The 23722-nt window shown below is 35.3% G+C and overlaps 1 protein-coding gene across 24 annotated transcripts in view; it reads right to left on the bottom strand.

The window, feature by feature from the left end:
- Positions 1-23722, bottom strand: part of SOX6 (SRY-box transcription factor 6) — a 585747-nt gene that overhangs the window by 126975 nt on the left and 435050 nt on the right. For 19 of the 24 annotated variants that reach the window (XM_041730048.1, XM_041730065.1, XM_041730058.1 and 16 more), the window contains one exon: positions 1480-1603. In XM_041730048.1, coding sequence (XP_041585982.1) covers positions 1480-1603 — 124 coding nt within the window. The remainder of the gene's footprint in view (positions 1-1479; positions 1604-23722) is intronic. The other 5 variants (XM_041730047.1, XM_041730053.1, XM_041730043.1 and 2 more) reach the window with 1 other exon arrangement.

Raw genomic sequence — 23722 nt, 5'->3', positions numbered from 1 at the left:
TTCGGTGTTCCCAAGGAAGTCAAGACTGAGAAATAGCTCAGAACTCCTCAAGATAGATCAGGGGAGGACCAAACCCCCGCATTGAGAGAAAATAGTCTCTGACAAAATATACTCCTGTCCCCAATATGGATATCAGTTTCCTAGGGAATATCCCTTGCTCTACAAATTCTGCCCTAGGAAAATCAAATTCTGACAGTTTGAACAATACAATTTTCTTTCATTCAGGTATTCCAAAATCTTTGGGTAAAACAAGGTCTGGTTAATTAGATGCAATCCTCAAAATGAGCCAATTCCTTAACATCTCTATTCCTCAAAACATTTGAGGTTTGACAGGCATCCCATCTTTCCTCTCAAAGAAAGTAGTAATCTACCAAATGCAAAATAGTAATCGATAGCAATGAGCAATTAAAATAGATGCTAAAATTCACTAGCTTTGTTTTTATGCTACTTTAGTAAGCTTCCTTACTGAGGATTTCAGTAACGTGATTTATATTTTATTATTACTTTAAGCACATTAAAATGCCTTTGTTCGCTTTATAAACCCTCCACACAAAGAAACCGCTGCACTCAGATTTGTTGCACTCAGATTTGGTGGCTAATATAATCAGGTTAATATGTTAAAAAGAACTTGACACGGAAATTATTAATGAGTAGAACAAGGTCACTACTTCTGAGCTGAGGTCACTTACAAAGAATGCACAAATGAAATTAAGGTTGACTTTATTTACTTCACTATCTTCCTACATTGGATTCCTTTGGCAACATATCTTTAAACATTTAAAGCCCTGTTTACAAGGAGGCTCTGAAAGAAGCTTCAAACCATTATGTCCCTAATTGAATTCCCCAGGAGTCCAGTAAACTCAGAGGAATAAAGAAAAATCATAACATTTGCTAAATCGTCTCAAAACATATTTCACTGCAAGGTTATGTGACCTGATTTTGAGGTTCAAAGATGAATGAGAAAATAACTACTGAATGCTTCATTATTTAAACTAAAATCAAAAGGAATCTTACCTCTTAGTGGTGAGCTAATTAAATCAGTCCAGTTTTAACTTTTCTTCCAGGAGAAATCAGACAACAAACAACAATAACATTTCACAGTGTATGTGACCACTGTAACCGAGCATGAAAGCTCGCAGGAGGAGGAAAGGGTCTTTAACCAGAGACAATTATTCACAGTTAAGGTATGAGAGAGAACTGACAAAAATTTGTGGTCCCCAGGGAAAGTAGCATTCTGTCTGTGAATTCAGAACAAACCAAGTGGAAAAAAGAGTGCTAAAAAAGTTTTTAGCAACCAGTGAGTTTATTAACATGCCCTCCTCCCAATTAACTTCCTATTTCTAATTTTACGTGAAAATCAGCTTTTATGATCGTTTTATTCATGGTTCCTTTGTATGCTCCTGTGTTTGTTGTGACTGCTCAGCAAAAACATGGGGATCTTAGCATTTCCAAAAGAATGTTAAATTCCTCTCTACTTACCTGGTTTGTATGTTATTCCAGGGGGGAAGAGGAAGCCCTGCTGGGCGGCAGCGGCTGCTGCCAGGGTCCGCTGGTCATGTGGAAAAATTGGGATCATGAGCGGAGGCATGTGACCCTGAACCTGCTAAACAGAAGAGAGCCTATGATCAGATAGAGCAAATGTATGCCAAGAAGTATTTGTTTTTCACTCCTGCTGCTGTGCTGGTACCCAAACAGCCACCCACTTCTGACCTCATTCCAAATCTGCTCCCTGAGAAATCGCGATCCAAAGTCACCAAGTCCCTTCTTAGATGCCATTAGCACTCCAAGGACACAACCTCGTTGTGTATTTGCCTCATCCCTGCTTCCACCAAATCGTGGTGAATGGTTTTATTTTATCTTGACTCTTTTCCTTCCCATTTTCCTTTCCTTCTCTCTCTCTCTCTTTTTTTTTTTGTTAACAAAACGACCAGGAGAGACAAGTTTGCTTTTTACACTGCGCAATGTTGAAAGGTTTTGCCCTTTCACCTGCTTTGCATTCTGCCCTTTATTTGGAAAACAGTATTTAGTATCCTTGGTCAGAAAATAATGTCTAATTGTTATATATTCCAAAAGCTGTATCTCCTCAGTTTAGGGATCTTATTTCAAAGCCTTACCGCATTATGTTAAACATATAGCTCTTCAGATTTAAGGCTACTACATCTTGGCTCCCAATTAAACTAATATTCTTTGCCATACACACCTCGATGTAACATATAAATTGCTTGTCTGGCTTAGCAGTTTTACAGCTTTATGCACTACCATGTAGCTCAGTAATTATGGAGTTGTATTCAGAGAGCATTTCATAATAAATCCTACTATATCAAATTTCATTTGACCTCAATAAATGTATCAAAGAGCACAAAAATGCAAAATAGAAAATCTTCACTCTATATCAGTATTTGTATTCTATATAAAGAAAATAAGAGCTATGACAAAATCATGGCTGTGAAATCACATTTTAATTTCCTAGCTCCCTTTTTCACTCGATGCATAGCTACCCTGATTCCAGGATAGCATCACAGGAAGGTTTTGTCCTGGCTTTTAGTGTATGATTTTATAGGTTGAACTACAGGACTTTTGTTATTTAAAGACCAAAACTAGGATGTACTAACAGAAATGATCTCTAAGTTCAAACTGGGTCTTTGGGATCTTTACTTGTGTAAAAAAAGCTGCATTATATCCTGTTTAAGATACAAACATTTCCATTAATTCTATCAATTCTAAACCCTTCCCCTGTTTAAATTCTTAAATCTTCTCTTTAGGCAAAATTCCATATACTGGTTGATGACCCTGTTTAAATAGCGCCAACCTGCCTTGTCCTGTCCCTGTTCCCTCCATAGCCGGGGACGTGATGCAAAAATGCTTCTCTGTGGGTCTAAGAGGTTTCATTTACCAACAGTTTTTCTCGAGGGAAAGCCCTAAGAGGTGGGTTAATAAAGGGCAAGCAAAAAATAAACACTTTACAGTATTTTTCTGAATTCATTTCTCAAGAAAATCAACTTATAATAAAAAGGTCTTTGTGCAATTACTACCTTGCCAGTGGGGCGTGAAAGAAACTAGCTTTGGGCAGCTATTTCTACCATTTTAGCTGAGGTAAGCCCGAGTTTTTTACGTTAGAGTACAAACTTAGCCTGCGTAAATTGTAGCTGATCCCCTCGTGCCCAGGTCTTGCCTTCCTAACCCTGAAGAAAAGCACTAAGTTTGCTGTTCAACTCCAGCTTGCTGTGACCTGATGCAAACCTGAGATGTCAAAGATGAGGGCACTGTTCTATGTCAGAAAATAAAATGGTCTTTTTTGTAGGTGACTGTTGTGCAGGGCAAGAGGAGATCAGAGGAAATAATTTCATTTACTTCTAGAAATATGGTTCCTAGCATGTGCCTAGAATAGCACGGATGCTCCATGCTTTAAAGGGGAACAAGAAAGTGAGAAGTCTAGGCAGAGTATTTATTCTTTCATTCTTTGTAACTAACGTTTATTAAGTTATTATTATGTGCTATGGGTCTTGAGAAGTAGCTGAAAAAATGGGGGCTATTTAGCTGGGGAGAGAGAAGATACAAGACTATCTTACTATAGCAAAAGAATCAGATTAAGTCTGAGCAATTACAAAAAGCAGAAATGGGCTCAGAGAAATAGATTTTAGGGAAGCTTAAAGAAGAATTTTCTAAAACTGAGTTATTCAGTGATGACTCCGATTAAAGAGGTTGTGTGCATCATTTCCCTAGAGGTGGTCAAGTAAAGGCTGGACACCCATATGGTAGAGATACTTTAAAGTGTAAGCATAACTAAAACCCTGACTAGATAATGATCTATAGAGCCTTTTTAACTTTATGATTCTTATTTTTTTTTCAAATTCAGCATTAGGAAGATAATGTGATGTAGTTATTCCTTTATTTATTTGTTCATCACACATTTGTTCAGAATCTACTATGCCTAGAAAGGCTTTGCTGATAAACATATCGGAGCTTAAATCTATATATTGCCATCTGCTTGGCTGTGTGATCGTGAACAGTTACTTAAACTTTCTGTAGTCTGTTTCTTCGTGTAAAAGCTAATGATACTACCTTATGTGGTTATTGTCGGGATTAAGCAGACCAGAAAACTAACACTTGTGGCACACTGACTGACACATAACAGGTACTCAAGAAATATTAGAGCCTTGTTTTTTTTCTTACACAGTTTGCATATTCAGTTTTAGAAAATTACCATGTTACTGAAAAGAAAAAAACAAGAAATAGTGGCTCTTACCCTTAATTCTACTTCAAAAAAGAAAACATGAACCAACTAAATAATTCAGTTCTTAGCAGACACCAGGCCTCACAGAGCATTATCCCATCCTAACTATCTAGAAAACCATGAAAAAGAAGAGGTGGGATTACAAGGACCATGTGAAGATATAATTTGGGGAACTTTAGTATTATTCATTAAACAGCATCTTAGGATGAAAACATAATTTTACTTCTACATTGGTTCTCAAGCTCTCCAGATCATGAGACAACATAAAAGGATCAATGGCAATTAAGCATCAGATCTGAATTCTTGAACCTTGGTATCTGAAGATGTTTCTTTTGTAACTAGCTATGTACATGAGATAACTAAGTAAACCATCTAGGGTCACCTTCAATGCCAAAGAGTTGTAGATGTTTCATATTAACATAAGTTATAAGAATTTAGGGAAGTTCCTTCCCATCTATCACCCTCTACAAAGTAAGATATGTTAGAAATGTTCAATGCTATTAATTCAGAGGCAGTGTCAATAAACCAAGGGACAAAGTAAATAAGAAGGGTGACAGAAGACATTGTGAAAGTAATCATAATGATAGAACCAGAGTTGGAACAGAGCTTGGAGTTGATCTAGCCTGGTGGTTCTCAAAGTGTGGTACCTGACCAATAACATTGGCAACTCCTGAGAACTTCATAAAAGCAAATTATCAGGCTCCACCCCAGACCTACAAATCAGAAGCTCTGGGAGCTGGGTCCAACGATCTAAAAATTAGACCACAGTGCAATCCAGGGCAGTGATTCCCAAACTTTAGCATGTATCCAGTTCAGCCAGAAGGCTTGTTAAAACAAAGACTGGTCGGCCCTACCCTGAGAGCCTCTAAACCAGTAGATAGAGGTGGAGTCTGAGAAGGTACTTTCCTAGCAAGTACCCAGGTAAAGCTGGTGCTGCTGGTCCAGGGTCCACTCTCTGAGAATCGCTAATCGAATTCAAACCTCACAATTTGCACATAGGGAAAAGGTGGGTAGAGTAGCTAAAAGACATGGCCTGAGAGAACACAGTGCCTATGACAGGGCTGGATCTGGAATCCAGAACTGCTCAGCACCCTCTCTAGTGCTTTTTCCACTACATCACATGGACTTGAGTGATAGAAAAGAGAGAGAGATCACGTGTGTATGCTCTTTGGGGAGAGAAATCTGGAGGTCTGCAACCAAAAATAATTTTGTATTTCAGATAGTATTTCAGATCTTATGTTGCTCAGTTTCAGTTTGTTCCTTCTCTCTTATTTTCTACCCAGAACAATCTGATCACAAATCTACTGTAATTAATTCCGATAACTTATTATAATACATTCATTAGCAATGATCATTTAGTTCTGATTGATAAAATTGCCTTTAACTTATTTTAAGTAAAACAATGATGTAAAAAATCAGAGTGCCCCTTATTAAAGATAAGTCAAGATACCTAGCAGCAATTAGAATTCTGGCTAAGAGAAGATGATGAAGCGCTCCTCTTCTAACTTTAATTACAGAAGTAATAATAGTGATGATGATGATGGTAATGGTAATCATCCTCTTCATCACAGCCACTAATAATATTCTCCAGTATTTTCTCTATGTCAAACATTGCAAAGGTGGTTTACATGATCTATCTCATGTAATCCTCAAAACTCTATAAGGTATTCACTATTCTTCTCTTCATTCATTTAATGAGAAGGACAAAATCCTGAGAGATTCAGTAGCTTGGCCAATTAAAAAGTGGTAGAGCTAGGATTTGAGTCCAGGTTTGTCAGGCTCGAAGTCTATACTTTTAGGTACCATCTTATATTAAGCATCAAGTCATCTTTTGCTAAACAGTTCTAAATGAGATAAGGAATATTATTACTCTTTGTAATAAGAACTGACCGGAAGTTTTATAAACATAATTGTAAATTTACATGCATTTGTAATAAAATAATACAGAGTGATCCCAGGTGTCCTCTACTGTCAGTGGTAATAACTTGAAAAACTGTACTTCAATATCACAACTGGGGTATTGACATTGATACAGTCCAACCACCTTATTCAGATTTCCCGAGTGTGATATCACTTTAAAGGAATTATGTGACTTAAACTCACAAGGGTAATAGAGGTCTATGAATACTTCCAATTACCACCTTTTATAAAAAGCTGACCAGTATGGCCCATACAAATAATATGAGAAGCAAGTATGTCATAAAGCAACAATTTCCCCCTTTCAGAGCTTTCCATTTATTGTACTTACTAGAAAATTACTGATTGGAGATGGGACAGAAATGGAGAGTAAGGACAAGGAAGGGAGGAGTGATAAAGAGAGAGGGCTTGGTAGCCACCTAAGAATCACATCAGCACCCAAAATATTTTCCTCCTACGGAAGCTGTGAATTAAGTTTACTGCACTGAGTATCAGGGCTTAGGGCAAACAAAGAATTGTGAATACACAGAAAAGCCCCATCCTGCTCTGAAGAACATAAGCCTGCCTTCCCTTTTTCTTCCCACCATCCTATTTTCCCATTTGATGACATGCCAGGGAAGGCAGTCACGTTAGAAATGGCAACTTCCAAAAATATTTTACTAAAGAAGAAAAACTAATAGAATCCCCCTCAATCCATCAAAGAATGACCAGTCTCCACATGTCTTTTCCAAGAAGTTATCAAAATTTCAAATAGCATCTTCTTTTCTTGAAAGCGTAGCTTTCTCTTAGCACAAATTCAAAGATCCTTTCATTATTCCATAGGTAAAATTGATTTGGTTAATACAAAGAGCAAAACATTATGTGGCCAAAAATATATCTCCGAGCAGGACGCTGCATTATTTTTTACTGCTTCACGAGTCAGCACTAACAGGCTGGGTAACGAGAAGCCAGGAGCTCCATCAGGGGAGGAGCTCAGTCGGTGCGGTGGGAAAGAAACCAACTGCGTGGACCAAAGTACACTCGTCCATCGATTTTAGATTTCCACAGTCCCCGGCCAAAGTGCAGCCCTTTTGGAGAAAGTGGGGAACACATTCTTGATCAAATAGGGCTCCATGCCCGGAAATTTTAATTGCTTGGTGTTCCTCACGTCTTTCAGACAATCAAGACAGCAGCAGATGTGCATGAAACACTTGGGTTCTGTCTCTTCCTATTCGTGAAACAGCATTGTTGCATCGACACTTATCCCCTTCGTTTTCTCTGCGCTAAGTTGTTGATGATGCCATTTTTTGCCATCTGCCCCAGAGCTTCATTAAAGATACATGAATGGGCTAACTGGCCTGATATCTTGTGAGGAACAGGTGCTATTGTTTGTCCCTGAAGACTTGTACTAAAGATATGACTCAGAATACTTGAGAAAGAGCATCTGCAGCAGTCAATCAGAGAGCCACTTGGCAGAGACCTGGCCACGCGCTAACATGCAAACAGAGTGACACTCAGGGGGACTCATTTGCTCTTTCATGAGGATTATTTAACTTTTTTGGTGATGGGAAATACATATGTGTATTGAAAATCGTGAGCATGTTAATGTCTATCACTGAGTTAAAACGGTGAGCAAGTAAAGATCATTTTAATGCTTATTTCTAGTAAATCATTCCTTATGTGGTTTAATTGAAGAAAGCTTCCATAGTCTGTCGGAAGGAATGTTTCTAATATTTGTAAATGATGACACAGAAAGGGAGACAGAGATAGAAAATACAGAGTGAGAAAGAGCAATTGGAGAGGGAGAGGGGATTCGGAGGGGATTTCCTAAAGGTCCTGTTCTTTACTGCAAAGAATAGCTGAGTCACTGGTATAAAGTGCTACCACTGAACAAGCCACGGTGTCTAGAGTGAAAGAAACAAGGGACTCAGAAACTTCGCATGAAAAGCCTTCAAGGTCAGGGAAGGGATTTTCCTAGTCCTAAAAAGTACATGCCAAACTGTATATTGATCTCAGTTAATAGTGGAGAGTTAGGAGGGAAAGGGTCTCATTGATAGGATGAATCCATGCCTTAACATAAACCTTTTCAAACCCATTTTTGTTTAAAACCTACCTAAAGTATTGACTATGTTCTGCTCTGCCTTAGCATGATGAAGTATTCGGCATATTGAATTTCTCTTGGTTGGCCAGGGTTGGAAGTACACAAAGGAGCCTTGTATTGTCTATGGCCTATTGCTTACTCATTAATTGTTTCAATTCATTAAACATCTTTCTCCAACTAAATTGAGTGTCATGAATGGCCTGTGACATTGATATTTCTATATGCTCTGCTGTTCTTATCATAAGGCATTATGATACAGGAGGCATTTTGTGTCAACTGATCAATGTGAGAACCATCTAAGACCTAAGAGCCAGTTTTCTGAGAACCAACAATCTTGGAGTAGTTAATGGCATACCTATCTATAAGTAATGCAATGAATGACTTTTATTATTATTAAAAAAATTTTTAAAATAATGATGACTTAAATACATCTTGATACCACCTCTTTTGCTTGTCATTTGTCTTATTTGGCTAATGTCTGGCTGCTACAGCTAATAGAGGATAGCAAATCTTTGCTTATAGAGAATCTATCTAGCTCTAACAGGAGAAAAAAAAATCAACTTTCATCAGGAACAATTCTGGGACAGGGAAGAGTATTTGAGAACACAGAGTCCCATCTTTCCAGACACTTCCCATCAACTTCTGATGGGTACGCATTGAACAAAAATGTAGCTGCATCCTGAAGTTCTGCTTTATTTTTGTTTGTTTGTTGATGATATTCTGTCCCTTTCCCCCTCATCTCTGTCTCTTTCTCTTAGGTCCCACCAGGATAATACACGAAACACCTTGTTACCATTGTTAACATTCATCTTTAATATAGTGCAATTTCTTCCAAGAACTTTGCATGCTATTGCCACCCCTCTTTTCAAAATCCTCACTAAGGGCCAAGAAAAACCCTGGAAAGGTAGAACAAACCAAGATATAGTTCAAAGACATCCTTTTAAAAACTCAGGCTTTATTATTTCAAAGTCTTGGGTTTTAGCTTGAACTTTAATGAAGAGCTAACTTTACACTTAGGATATATGTTTTTCTCTATATACATTATACTCTAATAAGAAGTTAATTTAAAGAAAAAACAGAAAATAACTTCAGTAGTTAACTTATCTTTACTCATTTACACTATTAAATTCATTTAATAAAATATCTAAAATATTGACAGGAGAAATAGAAAAGATACATCTTGACCCCAGCTTCACTATGTCCCTATTCTCACTACAAAGAGTAAGACATGCAAACAAAGCAATTCTTTTACTAGGCTGGTCTTTAAGATAGTTGTTTAAACACACATCACAGTCTAGCATTTTCCAGGTGCCTTCCTTAGTTACATTAGGACAGAAATGATCATTGAGAGGAAGAGCACAATGACTATCTATCAGGTCAATAGTCTATGTTTTAAAACTCTTCTTTAGGTACCTATTCAGGGAGAAATGTTAAAAGCCCTGAAAGAGTCAATCCTGTCCTTTGTGTTAACACTGATATTTATATTCTCAGTATACTGTACATACCCACTTGATTTGCATTTTCTAAATATCCTATCAGTTTACTAGGATCATCAGTAGCCAATGTCATTATTTTATCTTTCATTCATTTGTACATTTTCTGTTTAAATACTGAATTTTCAAAGAAAAGAACACGGATTTAGCACTAACATAATTATAATTCCTAGCATCTCTTACTTATCTGTCTGTCCCCTTACTCTCTGAAATAAAGAGCTCCACACATAGAAGATCACTTCTTAGGCTCCCAAGAAACATGTTACTTCATAAAGGAAGTCAACAGTACCTGTCTTCAGCTATTCAGCAGCCACTGATTGAGCCCCTAGCACTATCTGACTGGTACTATGCTAGGTAGGCACTGAGAATATAAAGATGCCTTAGAGAAGTCTATAGCCTTATTTTATCAGGTAGTGGTGGTAGGTTTGTTTTCACTTATATAGTAGTGTAAATCATCTGATTTGTCAGCTTGCTTTGGAATAGGGTCAACAGAGAAAGGTAAGATTTGCTTTAAAAGAAAACTAAATTACAACAAAAATTCCATTAGGTATCTTTCCATAGTCTTCCTATGGCCTATAACCTAGGAAAATTTTGAGAGTATTTATGAGGACAAAAGTCAGATTACTTTATAAAATGGATGATAAATGTTAATTAAATGTGTTTAAATTATCTTACTATATTTTAAGAAACTCTCACCAGGAGGGAAGTAGAATATCCTGGCCATAGAGAAATTAATAAAACATGTTATGCAAAAGTAAAATTTATGATTCATTTGGAATTAGATATCTACCACCTTTTCAATCCATACAAATGCATAATCTTGTCAATTAAATATTATTGTTAAGGTCTAGTAGTATGTTAAAATCACTTTAAAGTGCAACTAAGGAAAATTCATGTGTGTTTATTACTCCTTAAGGATCTATTAGTGGGTATTTTATTCAGATTCGTGCTGTAAAATCTGCATAAACTCAGCATATTGTTATCCCCATGTGTGCATTTGTTTGGTTAAAGCAGAACAGCAAATCTCAATTTTTGCAACTTCTGGAAAAGTCAAGAGAACTAAAACAGTCTTAATTTTAATCAGATACAAACAGTTATCACTACAGAAGTGAAGAGTTGACTATTATGCAAATAGTCACAGTTAGTGGTCACCAGGCCATCACAGAAGACTGAGCTATTCAATTACTTTGGATATTTCCAAAGACTAGTGAAGATGAATGCTTCTTATCCACCCTGTCTTATTTCCACAGGAGTATGAAACATATTAGAGACTAATGATTGTTGTTCTTAAATGGAAACCCCATTAAATACACAATGATCAAAATGTTTGGCCAATATGGAAATTAATTTTTTTTCAAATTTTGTATAAATGCCATATAAGTATGGTAACATTGTGAAGAATGCAGCATTCCTTTCTTTGTAACAACCAAATTCAGATATAAACGTTTCATAAACTTTTGACCTGTAATGAAGGCAATCTGGCTTTTACCCCTGAAGTATTTTACACAAGCTTATTCTGTTAGCAATGACCAGAGTTCAATTATTAAATTCCTCCTCCAGAAATGCAGGTTTACATCTTAGACTACAGGTCTTGTTAAAATTACACACAACTTAAAGGCAGGGACTTTGTATCTCCCCAGGGCTTAGTAAAAGTCCCTCTCTTGCACAGAGTAGGGACTCAACAAATATTTGTAGTATAAATGCATTAAAGAATTTTCATTCTCTGTTATTTAAAAACTAAGCCACAAGAATTCTGATTTTTTAATCTTCTGAATCAATTCCTTTTATCATTTGCAGCCCTCAAATCGAAGCAACAGAAATATGCATCTGTTCCAAACGTACTTCATCACAGCAATCTTTTCTTTTGGCATGCCATGGTTGGACTTTGAAGTCCACTAGTTGGTATGAGAATACAAAAATTGACTTTATTCATTCATTTGAAAACATTTTTTAATGACTGAGTTCTCCTAGTACATCTGTTGAAACTCTTCTATAAGTATAAAGAGACCTCTAAGCTTCTTTAATAATTTTCTCATCATCAATTATAATCCTTACTGACAGAGATGATAAGCTCTTCTCACCAGAAGAGCCAAGAATACAGTTTTCCAAAATAATAATAAAAAATGTTTGCTATATCACAATTGGCTGGTTATACAATATAGAATGAATGACAGAAAAATATTTAAGCATCAGCTGGAGAATGCAGAAGTAGTTTCATCTGAAGCCACAGGTCTGAGAAATAAGCAGTGAACTCTGAACAGGACATAAATAAGATGTCTAAGCTATTGACAGCTGGGACTCAGCCATGGCAAGCTGACTTTCCCTAGAAGTATCCATGAGAAATGGTGCCTGTATACGTAATTGGGGTGGGGGCTTGAGAGGTATAGTAAGGGAATCATTATAAAGAAATGGATACTGAGTAAAAGCATAAACAATAACTATAGCAACAAATGAAATAACCTTCAGGTTTTTACTCTATCACACTCTAATCCTTTTAGTGCAAAAAGTTAATGACATGCAACTTCAATGTCATTTTGTCCCATCCTCAGCATGCACACTTCTACTCATATACAGATATTTACACATACTTCTACATTTGCTACCCCAACTAAATGCACAAGTGTGTCAACACTGAAGACGATGTAAGGATAAACTAACATGCTGATTTAAAAAGAGAAATTTTCTTTATTTTTGTATTTTTATTTATTACTATGTTCATATTAAATAACTTAGATATAATAAAGAAATATCTCTATTTAAAAAGGTAATGTCCAAGCTGTCTAGGCTACTCTGGCATTGAAATTACCCTACTAGGTGTTCTTAACTTACCTCTCAAGGTTGTTTTCCTACTACCTTTACCATCTTGCCTCTCTTACTTTCGGTAGTTTCTAAGTCTTTGTTCAAGCCATTTTTTCTCACTTACATATGGAATGATCTTTCCTCTCCTAAAGAGAGGAAATTCAAATTCAACTCCTCCATGAAAATTCCCCAAACATAAATTTCTTTCCCTCTGCCAAAATTTACCCTCCACATACTGTGTTGAATTTTTTAATGGTTTTCATTTCAATTAGACACTATTCTAGGTGCTGGGGACATAGTAGTACACAAAATCCCCTACCATTATCTACTGAGAAGACAGACAACATACAAATGGATGTATATATGTATGTATGTGTGCATATGTATTGTGTATTCACAAATGAGCAACTATATAAAAATATAACATTTCACAATTGATGCTGTATCTTAATCTTCATTATAGCCAGAAAGAAATAGAAACCCAAGCCCAAAAAAGAAATGAGATGATATGCTGGTGCACTCAGGTCAATAAAAAAAATAACCAGGATTCAAAATGGAAAATAAATACATTGAATTTTCCAACATTTTTAAAGTAAAGCAATCCTACTAAGAAATTCTAATATTCCCTTATCCTCTATTTTAATGTATTAATTTTTACTTCACTCTGTCTACAACACAGTATTACACATAGTCCTCAATGACTTTTCTAAATGCTAATAAGCAAATAAACAAGAAAGAAGACCATTGTATATCTTAGCTTTAAAATTTTAGCCAATTGGGCAGCCTGGGTGGCTCAGCGGTTTAGTGTTGCCTTCAGCCCAGGGCCTGATCCTGGAGACCCAGGATTGAGTCCCATGTCAGGCTCCCTGCATGGAGCCTGCTTCTCCCTCTGCGTGCGTCTCTGCCTCTTTCTCTCTCTCTGTGTGTGTGTCTCTCATGAATAAATAAATAAAATCTTAAAAAAAAAATTTAGCCAATCTTCTGTACCACCAAAAAAATAAAGGTGTATTAGGTAGGTTTGTCCAAATCATAAGATGTTAAGAAAAGAGAAAAGAAGAAAAATGAAATGAAATGAAAAAAAGACATGAGAAGAATGAAAATAAAAATATGAAAAGAAATATAAAGAAAGTAAAGAGAGAAGAGAAAAAAGAGAAGGCAGGAGGAAGCAAGCAAGCAAGGTTATTGTGGAGTTTTAAGAAAAGTAGTGCTGTCTTTTATATATACAATTTTTACCTGATAACTGCTCACTCTGTCCCTCACACTTCAATAAATGTAAACTCCAAACATTACAAATATTTTGCAAATATCAAATGATATATGTAAAAAGTTTCTTGAAAAAAATATAAATTGTCATAAAAACTTTAATCAAAAAGTTAATTATATTACAATAGCATCAAGACTACAAAATAGGAATAAATTTAACTAAGGAGGTAAAAAGTCTCTAAATTGAAAACTACAAGGCACTGATGAAAGAAATCAAAGACACAAATAAATGGAAAGGTATCTCATGTTTATGGATTAAAAAAATTACTATTGTTAAAATGTCAACACCTCCTAAAGCCATCTATAGATTCAATGAAATCCCTATTAAGATTCCAATGGCATTTTTTAACCGAAGTAGAAAAAAAACACTTAAAATTTACATGAATCACAAAAGACCCCAAATGACCAGTGGAATCGTGAGAAAGAACAAAGCAGGAGGTACCACACTTCCTGGTTTCAAGCTATACTACAAAGCCATGGTCAATAAAAGAGTATGATACTGGCATAAAAACAGATATACAGGGGATCCCTGGGTGGCTCAGCAGTTGGGCCCCTGCCTTTGGCTTGGGGTGTGATCCTGGGATCAGGGATCAAGTCCCATATCAGGCTCCTTGCAGGGGGGCCTGCTTCTCCCTCTGGCTGTGTCTTTGCCTCTCTGTCTGTGTCTCTCATGAATAAATAAATAAAATCTTAAAAACAAAACAAAACAAAACAAAAACAGACACACAGACCAAGAGAACAGAATGGACAGCCTAGAAATAAACCTAAGCATATACAGTCAACTAATATGTGACAAAGGAGCCAAAAATACTCAATGGAGTAGACAGTCTCTTCAGTAAATGGTGCTGGTATAATCGGATATTTACATGTAAAAGAATGAAGCTGGACCCATATTGTACACTACTCACAAAAATCACCTTGAAATGGATTAAACTTAAGTGTAAGACCTGAAACCATGAAACTCCTAGGAGGAAACATAGGACTAAAACTCCTGACATGGGTCTTGGTAATGAATTTTTGGATGTGACACCTATAGCATAGGCAACAAAATAAAAAATAAAGAAGTGGGACTACATCAAACTAGAAAGCTGCACAGCAAAAGAAACCAGCAACAGAAAGAAAAAATAGCCTATGGGATAAGAAAAAATATTTGCAAATCATATATCTGATAAGGGGTCAATATCCAAAATACATAATGAACTCACACAACCAATAGCAAAAATCCAAAAACCAATTTAAAAAATGGACAAAGTACCTGAATAGACATTTCTCCAAAGAAAATATCTGAAAGGCCAACAGGTGTGTTGAAAGATGTTCAGCATCACTAGTCACTAGGGAAATGCAAATTAAAACCACAATGAGATATGACCTTATGGCCTTAGAAGGGCCATCATCAAAAAGACTAGAGACAACAAGTGCTGCTATGGTTGTAGAGAAGAGGAAACCCATGTCTCCTGCTAGTGGGAATGTGCATTGGTACAACCACTATGAAAGGGGGGCCGGGCAAGATGGTGGAAGAGTAGGATCCCCAAGTCACCTGTCCCCACCAACTTACCTAGATGACTTACAACCACTATGAAAAATATTATGGAAGACTCTCAAGCAATGAAAAATAGAATGCCCCTATGATTCAGCAATTCCATTTCTGAAAATATATCCAAAGGTAATGAAAGCACTAACTTGGAAATATGTCTGCACCCCTCGCTCATAGCAGCATTATATACAATAACCAAGCCACGGTCATTGTAGATCTAAGTGTCCACTGATAAATGAGTGGATACAGGAGTTGCGGTATACACATGAAATAGAATATTATTCAGCTGTAAAAAAAGATAAAGGACAGGAATTCTACTATCTGCAACAACATGTGTGAACCCTGAAGGCATTGTGCTTCATGCAACAAGCCAGACAGAAACAAGAAAGACAAATACGATCTCATATGTGCAGACCAAAAAATGAAACAAGACAAAACAAAAAAACTAAACTCAGAAAAAGAGATCAGACTTGTGGTTATCAGAAAGGGGTCTGGGGCAGGGGGAACTGGAGGAAGGCGGTCAAAACATACAGATTTCCAGTTATAAGATAAATACGAGGGACCTAACGCATAGGATTACTATAGCTAACACTGATGAGTAATATATAGGAAAGCTGTTAAGAGAGTAAATCCTAAGAGTTCTCATCACAAAGAGAAAAATACTTTTTTTCTTTATTTTTTCTTCATTCTTTTCTTCTTTTTTTTGTATTTATATGAGAAGATGGATGTTAGTTGGATCTATTGTGGAACTACTTTGCAATACATGTAAGTCAAACCACCATGCTGTATGTCTTCAACTTACACAATGATATATGCCAATCACTTCTCAGTAAAGTTGGAAAAAACTAATCATAAAAAAATTAATTAAGATGCCTATATGTATTTTTAAACTCGAGAACTTATGAACTACTTTAAATTGGAAAAGTTGTGGATTTAGGTTGCTGACCAAATTCATATAACCTATCAGTGTACCCTACCATTAACTATTCATGACTTGGGAGACATGGGACTCAGAATAACCTTATAATAACTTATAGAAATGTAGAGATAGATATTTTCTCCAAACTAACTAGACCAATTTTGAGGCAGTTAACTTAACTTTATAAATTTCTATGGGTAATTACGTGAAACAAAGAGAGCACAGGAACCTCCACAAATAAGAAATAGAAAAAAAGAAAAGACATATTCCACAATATGTGAATCACATAAAGTATCCATCCATAGATTTAATTTTTTATTTTAGTGTGCATTACAAGTAGAATCCTAAATATGTAGTTATAAATTTGTGAACAGGCATTTTCCAAAATCCTGTTTATCACATCCACAATGATCTAGAATCATGATGATCTAAGCTATAGACATTTATTTTTAGTTCCACATGACAACTCCCATTTATGAATGACATAAAACCCAGCTTTGATTCTCTTTAACTCTTCTTAATTTAACAATAAAAAAGGTCACCTTAGCTCCTTTAAAACTGCCTATGATTGTAGTCTCCATGGTAGAATGAGGAGTTGAATCTACATAGAAATTATCAGCCAATAACAATAGGTCTTTGTCCAGCTGTGACTACTTCCCTCTTCTACAACCAGTCCTTATCTGGCTCAGGAAATGCCTGTTTTAACTGACAGGTAGGAGATTAAATCTACAGCTGCTGAAACACAATCTCAGCTCTGTTAGATAGGCTTTCATTGAAAAGCACTACAAACACATAATTTGTTTATGTTGTACCAGCAATCTCTGACAAAGCAGACTGTCTAGCTGAGACAAATGTGGTTAAACCCATTTATTGTATTATTTCTGCTACACAGAACAAGCTCTTAAAACGCAGAAACTAGACAAGGCACAAAGCTCTAGCTGTCTAAAGAAATCAAGAATAGATGACTTCTTGTTACACTAGCCCTTTTTACACAGAAAGCATGTTCTCCCCTGGAAAACATCTATTCCAATTTCTCTTTTAAGTGGGTGGTTCAATTATGTTTATGCTTTCAGTTTTTAAAGTTTCTTTTGTTCCTTTCAGCATAAACAGGCATAAAATCACCTAATCACTGAATATGTCTAGATTTAAGAACATGATGAATATTTATAGCAAGTGCTATATCACCTCCTCAAAAAAATACCCAGAATGATAAATTCTAATGACAATCTACCCCTTTTTAATATTTATTGCAAATCTTATGTTATTTGATTTATTTCACTTTATTAAAAAAAAGCTTTGCACTTACAAAGAATATGAATAGTACTTTTTTTTTTTTAAATTAAGGAATCATGTACAGAGATACCTAATTTTATAAAATAAATGTCAAGGGGGAGGCTTTAACAACAACAGTAACAATGAAAGCTGCTCGCCAAGCCATGGAGTTCTTGCTCCAAATTAACAATAGGAACTAGAAATAAAATTTTTCCATATCTAAAATCTATTCTTTAGGCAAGTTTATTTAATTCTAGGATTGAATATACTATCTATACATAAACTGTACAATTAAAGATTAAAGTCTTTATCTACCTTTCCGAAATTCTAAAAGTTACAATCAATGATAATGAAACAACAGATGGTACACAATATGGTTTTAAAAATAGGAAAACAGATGCTATAACTCAAACTTGTCAAAAATTTTTAGGAAGAGTAGCATAATAAAATAAAGATTATAAAAAGGTATATTTGAAACATGGCCAAAAGGACTATGGCTAGTCACTCTCAAACATGTCACCATTCCCTAAAATCTTACTTTATTTTTCCTTAATAATCATCTTAAAAAAAGGAAAGTGAGAAAATAATCCTCCAAGTTGGAACATATGTGCCACTTTGGAACTCTGACTTAGTCTTAAAATATAAAAAGTATGCAATAAACTAGCTGAATCCATGGGGTCTCCCTCAAACAGCATGGATAATGAGGGGAATCCATAACAGACATAAACAAACCCAGAAAGATGTCTAGACCCCACATCATTATGTATGATATATGCCCAAGATATATGGGCATACATTTGAATGCTCAAGTTCAAACTTGGCTTCTATTAGACTGATTCAGTCACAGCATGGGGTTTCTTTAATAAACAAACCTTACTGTTAGAAAATATTGGGGACTCAAATCATGTATTATGCTCCAGCTAGTTAGAGATGTGGTGCTCTAATGCCCTATATCCCTTGAAGCTTTCTTACAACAGACTGTAAATAACAAAGAAAAACTACATCCTAAGGAAATACATAGAAGTCTTAGATTTTTGCATTTCAAGTTGGAAGCAAATAATACACAATGCTAGGATCTCAACATATGCTCAAGAATTTACCTTTCCCATTAAAAATTAGAAATAAGTTTAACAATGTGGGCCTTGGTTTTATTCTCCACAATTCTTAAGGATGCTGAATGAAGGCACATAAAATACATAGCCATAGTTGTTTATCTCACTACAATAGGTTCTTTGCCATTTTTGATATATATGCATATGTATAATATAAATCGATTTACCTCATTTTAGAACCCCTGACTTATAGAACTGGAATGGCTTTAGAAAGCCATTTTCATTTTAAACACAAATATGATAAGGCCCAGAGAAGAGAAGTGATGTGTCAAGGTCCCAAAATGTGAGAATGGCCAAGCCAGAGCTGAAAATAAGGTCACCAAGTTTACTGATTTCACAAAATCATAAAATAAAAAGATTTTCAGAGATGGAAAAAGAATTAGAGACTATGTAATCCAGTAATTCTCACCTGGTCAAGGAGCCCTGGTAAGCTTTTTCATAAATATATATGTTCTCTCTTTCTTTATCCAGAACCACTGATCAAGCCTAACCACCACATTTTTATAGAGGAGAAAATGGAGGCACACGGGCATAATGTGACTTGCCCATGGTGACATAACTAGTCAAAATCAGCTCAGATGGGACCTAGATCTCCTAACTCCAAGTTCAGGAATTTTCTTTTTTCTTTCCCTGTTTTCTTTCTGCCTCCATTAAGGTAGAACCTAAACACAAAGATACCCTTTCTGTCCCCAGTATGAATCTAAACTTTTTTTTTTCTGAAACATAGTCTACATCACATGACAGAGGATAAAGCCAAATTTCAATTCTTCTACAAAGACGTTCTGACAACACTGATACACAGTGACTCTGATAATTGCCTGTCTTCCTTTTTCCCTAACAGCCTCCTCCCAAATCTGTATGCTTGGGCCGCACATTAAAATCAATCATGTATTCTTCTTCTTTTTTTTTTTTTTTAATGGAGTGAGACCATGAACTCTTTTGAGAACAGAATCATAGTTTTTCCTTTCATACCCCTTGCAATATACAGAACACAAAGACAGCTTTTAACAAAATATAAATTGAGTTATTTTCCCAAAGGTCAGGGTACTAATTTTAAAAAGTGGAAGAGTGGACTGACTAAACAGAATGAAATAGTATATAAAAAGATAACAAATCATGACTAAGTAGAGTTTATTTGGAGAATGCAAGGTTGGTTTAACATTTGAAAAGCAATCAGTATAACTCATCATAATAAGAAAATAAAGTAGAAAAACTGTGATCATTTCAATAGATGCAGAAAAAGTATTTGAAAAACTTTAACACTTGGGATGCTTGGGTGGCTCAGCAGTGGGCGTCTGCCTTCGGCTCAGGGCGTGATTCCAGGGTCCTGGGATTGAATCCCACATCAGGCTCCCTTGAGGAGCCTGCTTCCTCCCTCTGCCTGTGTCTCTGCCTCTGTGTGTGTGTGTGTGTGTCTTTCATGAATAAATAAATAAAATCTTAAAAAAAAAAGAAAACCATTGACATTCATTCATAAAACCTTCCAGCGAACTTGAATACGAGGTAACTTCCTCAACCTGATTATATCATATTTGAAAAACCTATAGCTAATTATAATTAATGGTGAAAGTCTCCATGCTTTCTTTGCAAGATCAGGAACAGGCAAGAATGTCCATTCTCCCCACTTCTATTCAATATTGTAGTGGATTCGCTAGGCAGTGCAATAGCCAGAGGAGAGAAATAAAACACACACAGTTGGAAAGAAAGAAGTTAAGCTGTTTTTAGCTGCAAAAAATATGATCACAACCATAAACAATTTTAAGGAGCTAAAAAAAAACCTACCAGAACTGAAAAGAAAGTTAAGTAAAGTCACAACATACAAGGTCAGTAACAAAAATCAGTTGTCTTCCTATACACTAGATATACTAGAATAAACAATTAGAAAAAGAAACTTAAAAAACTCCATTTACAGTAGCATAAAGAATAAAATACTCAGAAAAATTTAACAAAAGTATAGAAGGCTTTTCTATGCTGAAAGCCTAAGGGAAATTTTAAAGTATTGAAAAGACTGAGAAATATACCATATTTGTGTAATAGATGCCTTAATATTGTTAAGATAGCAATTCTCCCCCCAGTTAATCTGCAGATTCAACATGATCCCAATCAAAATCCCAAGACATTCTGAAGACAGTATCAAATTGATTCTAAAATCTATACAAAATAGCCAAGATAAGTTTGAAAAAGAACATCAAAAGTAGAGAACCACAGTAAGATTTCAAGACTTACTATAATGTCACAGTAATTCATTACAGGTGGGACTGTGTAAGGACAGGCATATAAATCAATGGAATAAAATAGAGACTTCATAAATAAATCCACACTTAATTTTCACAATGATGCCAAGCTAATTCAACAGAAGAAAGGGCAGTATTTTAAACAGATCCTGCTAGAAATGGATATCTATATAGAGAAAAATAAGCCCAAACCATTATCTGACACCAAACACAAAACTTAACTACAAATAGATAAAGACCATCTGAGCTAAAACTAGAAAAGTTCTAGAAGAAAATAGAACAAGAAATCTTTGTAACATTATAATAGGCAAATATTTAAAAGATAAAAGATGAACCAGAAAAGAAAAAATGATAAAATGTCATCAAAATGATAAACTTTGCTTTTTGAAAGACACAGTTAAAAAGACAAAAAAAGTAGGCCACAAACTAGGAGAAAATATTTGCCAAAGAAAACTTCTTGTCCAGAATATTTTTAAAAAACTGTTACAATTCAATAAAAGAGACAAATGAATAAAATGTCTTTAAAGATGCATTAGATGATTCATACACAAAAATAAATGAGTAACTAACAAGGACATAAGAAGACTTGCAACATCACCAATCACTAGAGAAATGAGTATCAAAACCACAATGAGATATCCCTAAAATCTAGGAGAATTGTTAAAATTAAAAGTATTAACAATATCAAGTGTTGGTGAGAATACAGAACAATTAGAATTCTCATACATTGCTGATGGGAATTAAAAATTACACAGCCACTTTCTTATAAAGTTAAACATATAATTTCCATACAACCCAGTAATTAATCTACTCTTAGATATATATATATACACATGAAAATGAAAACAAATGTGTACACAGAATTGCAACATTATTCATAATAGGCAATAACTGGAACCAACCCAACGTCCATTAATTGGATGATGGCTAAACAAATCATGGTATGCCCATGTCCATTTTCTGGAATACTATTTAGCAATATAAAAGAACAACTGATAGACCCAGTAAAGTGAAAGAATCCAAAAATTATGCACAATGAAAAAAAATTGAACATAAAAGACTATGTACTATGTGATTCCATTTATATAAAATCCTAGAAAAGACAAAATTACAGTGACAGAAAGCAGATCAATATGACTGGAACAAGTATGTCATTGAGGGGCTCTGACTGCAAAAGGACATGAGGAAATTTCTGAAGCCTAAGAAGTTATATATGGCTATATACAATGCCCAGAATCTATCAAACACTCAAATTTTACTTCCTGTAATTCATACATCAGTATAGCAGGAGGAAATCCCAATTTTCAAAAGTGGAGAAATTAGAACTGTCCTATGAAGTAAGCATTAATTTCTTATTTTACAGAGGAAATAACAACAATTAAGTAATTTATTTAATACTATAGCTAGTAAATGGTAGAGCTAGAATTCAAGCCTGTATCTTTGGCAGCCCATACTCTTTCCAAAATGATAAGAGGATTTCCTTTGTGGAGTATTCACACCATCCACAGGGAAAGGAAAATTCTACTTTAGCTTTACACAGAAAAAGGGTTCCAGTGGGAAGTCCTGGCTTAAACTGTAGACCTCCTCAGCTATCACGCTGCTTGGGATGTTTTTTGTTTCTTTGTTTCATTTACACTAACTTTTAAGATGACAGCCTTATTCCATCTGTTCTTACCTTGGAAAGAAAAGCAATTTATACCATAAGAACACCTAAATTCACCAAGTACTGCAAACCCTAGCAGCCTATTCCTTAGTCCCAGGAGCTGATTTCCCAAAATGGTATGATATTAGCACGTGGAAGGAAGAAGCAAGAATGGACAGATTTTGATCATTTTTTAAAACTGTATTTCAATAACAATAAAAAATAGTGAAAAGTACACTATTTCATTCAGATGCACTTGCGTTATAGTAGAATAACCCTTGGAATAAGTAAACTGAAGTTAAGTGATCTACATCAGAATCAGTATCACAACAAATTGCTTAACTTCAAGTTTACTCACTAAAGGGGAATAATAGTATCTACCTCACAAGGTTGTTGTGAAGAGAAAATCATGTAAACTGTTTAGCACATAGATACAGTCCACTGATTTTAAATTTGATCATTTCAAACTAGTTCAGTGCTCTCTTAAAGAACCACACCTCTTTTAAGGGAACATTACAGAATCATGTATGTGTATGTGTATGTTTGCATGTGTTCTTCATTATACATGTTCTCTCCTTTGGGAGATTGATTATTCCCTGAAGGAAAAAATGCCCCTGCTCATTATTACTGTTGCTTTCTGGGGAGAAGCTTTATGGTGATGGGCATGTATTACTTGACAATCACCAAGGCACATGAAGAATAGGTAGGAAGAAAAGCTCTGAAGAACACAGCTGGGTCTATCTCATCCTATAAAGTTTTCTAAAAGAATCATTAAAGAAGGTATACTGCAAAACAGAAAGAACAACATTTTTGCTGGAATATCGAAGGAAGATTAATAGTAAGGTTAAAAGATTCTTAATTATTTTATCAGGCACAAAAATAAAAGGTACAGACTGAAGAAGACCTAATGACAGATGTTAATCTAATTTGACTCTCATGACATTATAATAACATTACCATGTTATTAAATTGCTTTAAGTCACTATGATAATTGCATGGTAATAGTAATAATAGTAATGGCACACAGATACAGCATTTGCAATGTGTCAGGCACATAGTGCTTCACATGCAAGAACCCCTTTAATTATCAAACACCTTCATAAGGTAGATACAATTATATTCTTAATTTAATTTTATTGATGAGGCTTAGTAGCTTGCCTCAAGGTCCAGGCAGTCTGGTTCCAGAGTCCTACTCTTAACCAATGTGCCATAAGTGCCTAATG

This window comes from Vulpes lagopus, chromosome 15 (assembly GCF_018345385.1).
Source record: "Vulpes lagopus strain Blue_001 chromosome 15, ASM1834538v1, whole genome shotgun sequence".
Classification (NCBI taxonomy): domain Eukaryota; kingdom Metazoa; phylum Chordata; class Mammalia; order Carnivora; family Canidae; genus Vulpes; species Vulpes lagopus.
The sequence above is the reverse complement of the archived record's forward strand: the minus strand, read 5'-3'. Positions and strand labels throughout refer to the sequence as shown.